Raw genomic sequence first — 11,236 nt, forward strand, 5'->3', positions numbered from 1 at the left:
GCTACCATACACAACTGGTAATGACTATGGCGTGAGGGCCCCCCTTTACTACATACCATCGTTACGAGCTCGCATCTTAGAACATGACTGACAACATTTCTCATAGACTTGTCTCTTGTAGCATTCCAGTTTACCATTCAACTGCAGATAGTTTGAGCAGGTTCTGTTATAGAAGGTGGTATCCTCACAGGCTTTGTTGGTTGAAACTGTAGCCGCTGTGGTTTCTATCGAGGATACAGTAGTCGCTTGGTGTTCTTTGTAGCTACACGTCCCACAGCAATCTATATCATACAGCGTGCCGTTACTTACATTCTGTCCACAGTTAGCTTTCTTACAGTGTAGGACTTTATCACCGAACTCACAACCTGTAAATTCAAATGGATTTTACGCTCCACATATTCTATGTATCTTAATGATCTTATATATATAAACAGAGAGGGTGAGAGGGGTGGCCCACATAAATTTCTCTGGCTCGACTTTGCTCCCCACCCCTTCCGCAGTCTCAATTTTTTATCAACGAGTTTTTTAATAACTGATTCTGTCTGCCCCTCCCCTTGACAATTCTGTGACCCTCCCTAACAAACTTCCAAGAAAAGTGGCTATTGTTTAAAAGCTCGTAATAACTTGACATTGTAAAGAATATGTGGTTTATATACGCTACTAACAGATATATTATATTACCTTTAACACCAGTTTGTAGTGAATAACAGGATTGACAGCATCTATCCCAGAATGATTGTATATAACAGTACCCCGGGGATTCCTTCAGTAACATATCACATGTTTTACCTTCAAATATCACTCCAGCTTGATCCCCAAATATACACCCAGCTGTTGATAGAGATGAATGATTGGAGTTTTACGTTCTATTTTTTCTGTATATGATTGGGCTAATGGAGACGGGCATCAGCATCCTGTGAGCAATGAAGAACACATTGCAACGACAGCGACATCAGTCTAGCTTATTTCAAAAGTCGATGGATACACAGCCTGTAAATAAAGGCCAATATGCACCAAAGAAAATCAAACTAAAAAGACAGAATTATTTTAAAACCGAATTATGACTCCCATATCCGGACAATTATATGTCTTTGTCTTTGTTAAATAACACAATACCTCACCTTGTCTGGACGGTGCTAATTTTGAGTAAACACAATGACCTTGATGACACCACTGAAAAATAACTTAAGATTTAAAAAAATAACCAAAGCAAACCTCAAATATATCAAATTAACATTTTGGCTTTGTGAATCCTTCTTTATGCATATCAAATTAAGCAAGCCAACCGTAAAATCGCATCAAGAGATGTCGAGGGGTCTCAGAATTGCTATATTGTTGCTATATTGCTATATTGTTGCTATATTGCTATATTGCTATATTATTGCTATATTGTTGCTATATTGCTATATTGTTGCTATATTGATATATTATTGCTATATTGTTGCTATATTGTTGCTATATTGCTATATTGCTGCTATATTCCTATATTGTTGCTATATTGCTATATTGTTGCCATATTGATATATTATTGCTATATTGCTATATTGCTATATTGCTATATTGTTGCTATATTGCTGCTATATTGTTGCTATATTGTTGCTATATTGCTATATTGTTGCTATATTGCTATATTGTTGCTATCTTGCTATATTGTTGCTATATTGATATATTATTGCTATATTGCCATATTGCTATATTGTTGGTTTTATTTTAGGAATGCTACAATCAATCTTCATCTGGCTTTATCTACTTTTTTCAGAATCAAATTATTGCTCGGTCGATTGTGATTGGCAATTTCTGTGTGGTACAGTATTTTTTGTTTAAATTTCAGTTAAAATAATCACGAGACAATGACCTACCTTGCGATCCCCACACGACGTACCCTCAGCCGCACTGTGAAGAACACATTTTCTAGTAGTGTGGGGATTTCTACAGAACATCGCCTTACAGATAGATTCACCAAGCCCAAATGATGTACCCTAAAAGACAATTTGTTGATTATTTGACGCCATTTGTGTTAAAAATCATCACATAGACATCTGATTTGAACTGATACATGTAACATTTGTTTGGTATTGAGGTATCCCCACCCCCTACGAAGAGTCCACGTATATCTAATGAAAAGGTAAATGAGAAAAACAGAACTCTAGGACTTACCCTACATAAATAAGATGTATTACCATATATATTGGTACATTGTTGATCAGGCGTGAACTCCTGGCCTGGTTGATCATCAATCACATCCGGTAATGTTACATCTACCTCTATTTTATTCAGCAAACATTGTCGCTGTTTTCTGTAATAGAAACGTTTTGTTAATTGTGAAATATGGACTTAATGGTTCGCAAAAATGACAATAAAAATTAGTATAAACTGCAAACACTAACATCATTAGCCGACAAATCTGATCCCATCAGTTCCAGTAGAGACAGTAAACATAGTGGTTTAGTGTTTACACCCTTTCTGTCGATGATTCGGATTGGCTGTATACTGGCATACATATCAACCAAATCGCTACTTTCTTTGATACAAGAAACGTGACATTTGCAGTTAAGAGGAAGTAATAGATTGACATTGTGAAGATGATATAATTCGTTTACGTCCGAGGGAGGAGGGGGTGAAATATCCGAGGTTGCCCGAATTTCTAACCTGTTTATGAGAGATTTGCTCGAAAAACTTGCCTTCGGGGCTGCGAGAGGGGCGACTGCCGCCACTGTAGCACTTTTACTTACATAGAATCACCGATTGAGTTGATGTAATCTGTAAAATATTTGATAGAACATCTGGAAAAAGTCCAGGGATTGAAGGCATTATTAGACGTTTCATTAAATGATTGGCCCGCCATGATGTATCTATTTTTTGACGAGCACGTGTTGTTGGTACCATCGTGGTCCGCTCCTAGACTGAAATGGAGAAGAGTCGCGCCTTAAATTGATCATGACCAAAGCTTTCTGGAGCTTGAACGACAGGACGAACTGTTTTGTTTAGATCAACCAGCTGTAAAGGGGACAGACGATCATTGTTTCAGATATCCCAGCTGTAAAGGGACAGACGATCATTGTTTCAGATGTCCCAGCTGTAAAGGGGACAGGCGATCATTGTTTCAGATGTCCCAGCTGTAAAGTGGACAGACGATCATTGTTTCAGATGTCCCAGCTGTAAAGGGGACAGACGATCATTGTTTCAGATGTCCCAGCTGTAAAGGGGACAGACGATCATTGTTTCAGATGTCCCAGCTGTAAAGGGGACAGACGATCATTGTTTCAGATATCCCAGCTTTAAAGGGGACAGACGATCATTGTTTCAGATGTCCCAGCTGTAAAGGGGACAGACGATCATTGTTTCAGATGTCCCAGCTGTAAAGGGGACAGACGATCTTGTTTCAGATGTCCCAGCTGTAAAGGGGACAGACGATCTTGTTTCAGATGTCCCAGCTGTAAAGGGGACAGACGATCATTGTTTCAGATATCCCAGCACGATCATTGTTTCAGATATCCCAGCTGTAAAGGGGACAGACGATCATTGTTTCAGATATTCCAGCTGTAAAGGGGACAGACGATCATTGTTTCAGATATTCCAGCTGTAAAGGGGACAGACGATCATTGTTTCAGATGTCCCAGCTGTAAAGGGGACAGACGATCATTGTTTCAGATGTCCCAGCTGTAAAGGGGACAGACGATCATTGTTTCAGATGTCCCAGCTGTAAAGGGGACAGACGATCATTGTTTCAGATGTCCCAGCTGTAAAGGGGACAGACGATCATTGTTTCAGATGTCCCAGCTGTAAAGGGGACAGACGATCATTGTTTCAGATGTCCAGCTGTAAAGAGGACAGACGATCTTGGAATCTATCTATATTAAACGGCTTGCCTGTTAAGCAGCACTTCGTGACATCAAAATAAACCCACAGAACACCCATTCTACGCCCCAGTCAACGACTAAGAAATCCTGGGAGAGAGGCCTTTAAGATCCCGGTTCCCAACCTGTGATGTGGGACTAGGGTGTCCGGGGTGTGGCCAACTGATGTAGGTGAAGGATTTATTTTGAATTGAGAGAGCACCTCACATCAACACATGCTGAAAATGTGGATGAAACAAAAATTTTTTGATTGCTCCAGGGGTGTGAAGGCTGAAAAAGGTTGGGAACGATTGCTCTAAGACCACAAGCCCCCACTCATCTGAGCCAATGCTGATTACCTGTGACCTATCTCATGTGTAGCAGTTCCAACACTCTGAAAACCTCCATGATCTTCTACTATAGACACACTCCGTCCATCACCTTGACACATCGTACCAATATAGGCTAAACCAGTGGTATAGTTAAATCTAAAACCATTATCATTACCAAATAGATCATACCTGCATAAAGGGAGAGAATTCTATATTCAAATTTGAAATGTAGAAAAAATTTTCATTTATCAAATTAAAGAAAGACAAGCCTGTTTCTAATTATTCCAACATGGACGGGCATTTATCAGCCGATCTTATCCTAACCTCTAATTGAGCACATAGAAATTGATTTTCAACAGAAACTAAATAAAGATACTGAGTTTAACACGACCAATAGGACTAAATATTCATCATAACGTAGTACCCTTTGTTGTCTCGTTCAATACCACTAGCAATCGAGAAAGTAAGATAATCCATAATAGCAAGTAAAACTCCATTCATTTCATTTCAATTACTCATAGCAAGTAAAACTCCATTCATTTCATTTCAATTATTCATAGCAAGTAAAACTCCATTCATTTCATTTCAATGTTTCATAGCAAGTAAAACTCCATTCATTTCATTTCAATGTTTTATAGCAAGTAAAACTCCATTCATTTCATTTCAATGTTTTATAGCAAGTAAAACTCAATTCATTTCATTTCAATGTTTCATAGCAAGTAAAACTCAATTCATTTCATTTCAATGTTTCATAGCAAGTAAAACTCAATTCATTTCATTTCAATGTTTTATAGCAAGTAAAACTCCATTCATTTCATTTCAATGTTTCATAGCAAGTAAAACTCAATTCATTTCATTTCAATGTTTCATAGCAAGTAAAACTCCATTCATTTCATTTCAATGTTTCATAGCAAGTAAAACTCCATTCATTTCATTTCAATGTTTCATAGCAAGTAAAACTCAATTCATTTCATTTCAATGTTTCATAGCAAGTAAAACTCCATTCATTTCATTTCAATGTTTCATAGCAAGTAAAACTCAATTCATTTCATTTCAATGTTTCATAGCAAGCTTAAGCCTGTGAGGAGTTACTTATAAATTACACTGAAGAAAAGTCAAGGAAGCTTACCCAGTAAACAACATGACGTGATCATGTGGTGGTATATCAGTAGAGTTAATAACCCAATGTTTTAAAGCTTCTAGTACGATATCAGCGTCTACTTCATATCTAGATTCTACCTTCTCTTTATGTCGTTCTGTCCACGGGGCTGTCTCTGAACTCTACAACGATTGGATTCAACATCTGAATAGTAATTACATGAACATGGACGGACAGTGGCGTTTCTACGGAGGGACCAGAAAAGAGGCTGGCCCGGCTTTGCCCACGCCCCCCCCCCCCCTCTCCACTTTCAAAATCTTTATCAATTTACCTAGTGAAAGCATAGTCCCCCCCCCCCCCCTGGAAAAATTTGTGTGGCCCCTGCTCGTACTCCTCAACTAATTTTTCCTAAAAACGCCAGTGTGGACGGAGGAATTAAATTTCAGAGGTAAAGAGGGTTGGTTGTGGCAGCAAACTGGCGTTAGATGTGAATGGAATCCGGCGTTGAACAGGATAGTCCGAAAATATCTACTGCACGTAATGATCAAACAACTTCACTGACGTTTTAAACCTGACTCGTGTATCCAGGTATATCTACTGCACGTAATGATCAAACAACTTCACTGACGTTTTAAACCCGACTCGTGTATCCAGGTATATCTACTGCACGTAATGATCAAACAACTTCACTGACGTTTTAAACCCGACTCGTGTATCCAGGTATATCTACTGCACGTAATGATCAAACAACTTCACTGACGTTTTAAACCTGACTCGTGTATCCAGGTATATCTACTGCACGTAATGATCAAACAACTTCACTAACGTTTTAAACCTGACTCATGTATCCAGGTATATCTACTGCACGTAATGATCAAACAACTTCACTGACGTTTTAAACCTGACTCATGTATCCAGGTATATCTACTGCACGTAATGATCAAACAGGAAGGGATTTTGCTAACACTTGTTTTTGACACCATTCCTATTTACCCCCGCCACACGTCCCTGTTTTGTGTTACCCAACCTAACCCAAGTTCAACCAAAGTCTGAGAGAGTGAGATCATATTCTCGTGGATATTTTTTCTGATATTTAAGGAACCACTGACTGATGGACATGGTCGGGCATTGAAGACACAATCGCTTGACTTTAATATACATACTATACAAACGAATTTGTTAACAATGCTCCAGCAGAAGGTGTCACACCTATTATATTTAAACAAGTTGATTAAGATTAAACTCTGTTAAATTTGACAGATTGTTTAGAGACCTCAAAATATTTCTCCATTTAACACATTTTCTCGTGTTTATTGTAAGCGTGTGAAATTCAATTTTCATTTTTTAAATCAATTTTGACAGGTAATATATCATGCTGTTGTGTCACACCGGTTAAACCCTGAAGACAAGTGCAATAGGGGGGAGGGGCATTGTCCTCTTTGACCCTGTGGGCCTGGTTTCTAAGGAATAGATTGTTCTATGAAATTAAAAACGAAAGACCAAGCTCTAACAATCCAAACATCAAACGAAACCGGAAATCAAAATAACAGTATGGCGAAACATTGGTAGCCTAATGGACTTTACACATGAGGAAATATATCAATTCTCAGTCAGGAAGTTTTTCATACAAGGATGTACACAATTCACCGAAATGGTGGAAGATTGGTGAATACATTGAGAAGTGATATATACTTACATCAGCTATAATAATACCAACCAATCTGATGTTGATTTTTATTGTGGACGCCATAGATTTATACCGGGCACTGACCTGAAACATATTACAGTTTATAATCATTTTTATTTTGAATAAATCATTCAATTTGGACTGGAAAAGAGATCAGTTTGTGACTGAAAACTGACAAATAACAGAATTCATGTACGTTGATTTCTCCAACTCATCTCTTGTGAAATCATTTCTATACAGTCAGAATAAATTAGACCAAACTTTCGTTCCGTGTTCTGAATAGTTTTTAATTTAGCCACTTCAGTAAGTGTCTAAAGGCAGGCCTCTTAGACATTCGTCAAAATAACCTTTTGACTTAACCTTGCATAAACCAATCAAATTTCTGCCCTCTCCAGAGCTGGTATTTTGTAAGAGAATGAAGGAATTTGAAGCAAACGCCTTAAGCAATTATAAGGTTGACAAATAACCTCGGAAACAGTCATGTCCACCAGCAGAGAAATCAGCCCAAAGATTAATGATAAATACCAAATAAGTAATGCGACTCTCGGAAAATGATCTATAAAAAATAAAATGGATAAACTGAAGTTAAGTACCCCGTTGATAATATGAGAGAAATATCTTCTGATATTGTCTTTAGTTTTATTATTAATATCATTCTCTCTCACCATCCATCTGAAAATATCAGACAGAACATATTATAAATTCTATCATTGGAAAAACACACAAAGAAGAAGCAGTAACATTGACAACTGTGTCGTATACCTTGACACCTTGACTGCACTATCCACTATTTTTGTATGTATCAAGAAATACAGCGAATTAATTGCTTTGTAGGCCAGTAAATACAACGAAAGTCCTCGGTAGATATTCTTAAGATCACAGGACAGAATACCTGAGGTTGCCCAAATTTGAAACCTAGTTATGAGATTTTTGCCCGAAATGGTATAGGAGGCGTGTGGCCCAAATCTGTTTTGACATAGTTCTGGACGGATAGACGTGATTCATGGAAGATCCTTAAAAAGAGGATTGGCTGTAAAGACGTGCGAAGATTAAGAATATTTGATTCTTGTCTTTGAGTTTTTTAATCAAAACTCACTCTTTATAAATAGCATAATCAGTAACCACTAGTACATCTAGAAATATTTCTTTTAAACTGGATCGTTTTCTTCGTCTCTTCACCTTCTGTATCAGATATCTCGTCGTCCTGGCATGTAGCCTCTGATAATCTGCTTAGAAAAAGGATTCTAAAAAGGTAACTTAACATAAAACAAACATTCAACATAAAAATATAACTGACAGAAAAGGAATATAGTGAATTGATCTTTCGCTTAACCATTAGTAAAATTCAACACTCTTATTTCTTGTCCAAATCTTTTTAATAATTCATTGTTCCTGTTCTGGTTTCTTTTATTATATTATCTGCTGCTTAAATTTATATTCCTCCTTTTTTTGTAGGTCGAAATTTATGAAAACTATAAACCAAAATCTTCAGAAATGTATCCCATAGCGTATCTGAAAGCTTGAACTGAAAAAATCCAGCCGTTGATTTTTTAATGCCAAAATTTTACGTACAACGTTACGCAAAATTTCAAAGTTCGCTATGCTTTTTATGCTGAAGCTGTTAGAAAACTTCTGTACGACATTCTTGATAAGGAAAATGGGTTTAAAAAAAAAGCTGAAGTCCCAAAGTTTTGAATTGGTTAACAAGGGTAAAATAGCCAATGACAAATTGAAAAACATATGTCTCTGAGACTCTGAGAAGGGTCGAATACGGAGCGTTCCTTCGACAATGGTGGTCCAGATTTTCAATATCCCATAAGATTTAAATTTGATTTCAATTTCTGATATTTGTCTCCATTGTAATCTAACACGTTTTCTATCGTTGTCTTCTTCTAATAACATTATTCAACCAATCAATTATTCGTATGATGAAGCCGTTGCCTGATGTCAATATATAGAGTAGATAGTCAAGGTATATAACCAATTAATTATCAATCCTCACCTGACTGATGATCAGTATACTGTTCGGTATCTCGTACTAGCTTATATAGAGTTGTCTCCCTTCTTAAACTATCTGTCAGGTCCTCGACCTGCTTCTCTACAGTATCTAGATTATACTTGATATTTCCTTTATAGACACTTCCTTTCTAAAAACAAGATCACGTGTTACTGAAGGCTTTTACTGTTCATTGATCATTTTAAGATTTGAACACATTTCACAACACAAATAGAAATCCAAACAAGCAAGTCAATTGAATCAAAAATCTCGTACACGAACATGGCGAATTAGAGAGTAAAAGTTTTATAGTAGTGTGAACTCCTCAAAAGAGAAGTACATGCACCATCAGGTGTTTCGATAACACCTTTCAAAAATTGTGTTTCTAGAAATCAGCCAATGAAGAAACGATTTCGAAATGTTTTTATAATGAGTGCGAGAAATGGCGTATTCCGTTGATTTGTGCCATGTACCCATCCCCTCCAAACTAAATCATATAAACTTTCAGATCTGGATTGGGCATTCTTTGGCACCTTGAATAGAATAGAATACAGGTAGACCCTGTTCCTCTAGACCAGAACATGCTTACTCTTTTCGAAACACCTGATGGTACTCTTTGGAGGAGTCCACTACTATACTACCTACGATTTTGCCATTTTGTGGACGAGGTTTTTGATTGTCTTGCTTGTTTGGATTTGAATCACCCAACCAGAGGGATCTCAACGAGGTTTTGTTGTCTTAGTATGTACAACGGAGCCACCTCATTTGCCTAAGATTGTCCGTCTGACACACGTGGATCCTGTTATAGAAATTTCTGAAAAAATAATGATGAGGCCAGTAAAGCAAGTATCAATTGGTTTAATAGGAATTACATCGATCGCCTCTACAGTTATGGTGTTTACAAACGTCGGAAAGAGAAACCCCTTCCGAATCACTTTAATGGTAGCATTGAGATACTGTATTCACTTACTATAATGTAATGTGGCTTTATGTCTCCTTCATGACACTGTATAGAGAAATAACTAGTACCAGTGTGATAGTTAGCATGCCCCTAGAAATAATAGATAGAAAAACACAGATAATCACAACACCAACACTTTAATACTCTGCGTTTCGGCCAAGAAAACACCGGATTGGCTTCAATAAAGGCTGTATTTTTGTGCTTAGAACCAGAAATTACTCTCGTCCTAAAAAAAGCCCAACAACAAGATCATAATTTTGTTGCCTTTACCCGAAGAAAACTGATATAACATGTCAAGGTATTGTCGGTTGGGCTTTGGAAGGATGTAAATGAAATATTGGCCAACCATCGGTTTTGTTTTATTTTTTTATACAATTTCAAAAAGGAAATCATTGTACAGTGTAATATGATATACGCCAACAGCTGCTGCGGAGCAACCAATAGCTAAATTTTGATTTGACCCGGGTGTGCGACAACAAATTACTAATAAATAACCAAAATCAATATAAACAATATCATGTACATTGGTCGGAAGATGGATTAGTTTTGGTCATGACTCGCCTCGGGTATGGAAATATTTTATTGCTTAACTATATTGAATTATAACATCACGTGGTTTGAATAAGTTAGATACACCATATATCATATCATAGTTTAAAGGACGACTATAAAATAACTGCACGAATATATTATTATGCTCCTTAAACGGGCAGTCTGATTTTATGTTGAATTAGATTGAAAATATAGTTGATCAAATTAACGGAAAATAGACACAAACTTCTAGAGAATGATGTCCTAAGCTTTATCTCTTAGAAATCAACTCATGTCTACTCTCTGATCCCCTTCAAACACGTTGATGTATTGTTTTAGAACAGATCGTTGAAGGCGATTCACAAGAACGATTTTAGAACCTTTTAGTAAGGCGTAACGATTTTAAATAGCAAAAATGTCAATATTCTATAACATTACACCTTTAAAGATAGGTTCCCTTATTCTTATTTATGAAAATGGAAATGCTAATACTTATATGAATAGAAAGTAGAGGTGTTCTAATGACTAATCATAATTGGCTAAATTAGAAGAGAATTGCCAATGAGTGGCCGATCAAGAAAGGTCAAAAGGTCATTTTTTGTTTATCCAGACTACGTACATGGACATTTATGGTTGGTTAAAACTCTTAATTATATGCAATAAGAACATAATAATATGATTAAGAATACATTATAATTCATTACAAACACCAATTAATGAAATAGTTTGCTTTATTTGACAGTAAAAAATAAGAAAACCCATCTTTAAATACCGGTACTCCAGAATTTTGGCAT

At 36.7% G+C, this 11,236-nt stretch overlaps 1 protein-coding gene across 1 annotated transcript in view; it reads right to left on the minus strand.

The window, feature by feature from the left end:
- Positions 1-11,236, minus strand: part of LOTGIDRAFT_235128 (hypothetical protein) — a gene marked incomplete at its 5' end in the record, with an annotated part of 16,068 nt that continues 4,832 nt past the window's right edge. Inside the window, 13 exons of the mRNA XM_009064067.1 lie at positions 1-365; positions 682-831; positions 1,122-1,173; positions 1,860-1,979; positions 2,158-2,296; positions 2,733-2,903; positions 4,196-4,357; positions 5,298-5,449; positions 6,964-7,038; positions 7,548-7,626; positions 8,051-8,180; positions 8,957-9,101; positions 9,921-10,001. Of these exons, the coding sequence (XP_009062315.1) occupies positions 49-365; positions 682-831; positions 1,122-1,173; positions 1,860-1,979; positions 2,158-2,296; positions 2,733-2,903; positions 4,196-4,357; positions 5,298-5,449; positions 6,964-7,038; positions 7,548-7,626; positions 8,051-8,180; positions 8,957-9,101; positions 9,921-10,001 (1,773 nt within the window). The 3' untranslated portion in view covers positions 1-48. The remainder of the gene's footprint in view (positions 366-681; positions 832-1,121; positions 1,174-1,859; positions 1,980-2,157; positions 2,297-2,732; positions 2,904-4,195; positions 4,358-5,297; positions 5,450-6,963; positions 7,039-7,547; positions 7,627-8,050; positions 8,181-8,956; positions 9,102-9,920; positions 10,002-11,236) is intronic.

This window comes from Lottia gigantea, assembly GCF_000327385.1.
Source record: "Lottia gigantea unplaced genomic scaffold LOTGIsca_60, whole genome shotgun sequence".
In the NCBI taxonomy this organism is placed as follows: Eukaryota; Metazoa; Mollusca; class Gastropoda; family Lottiidae; genus Lottia; species Lottia gigantea.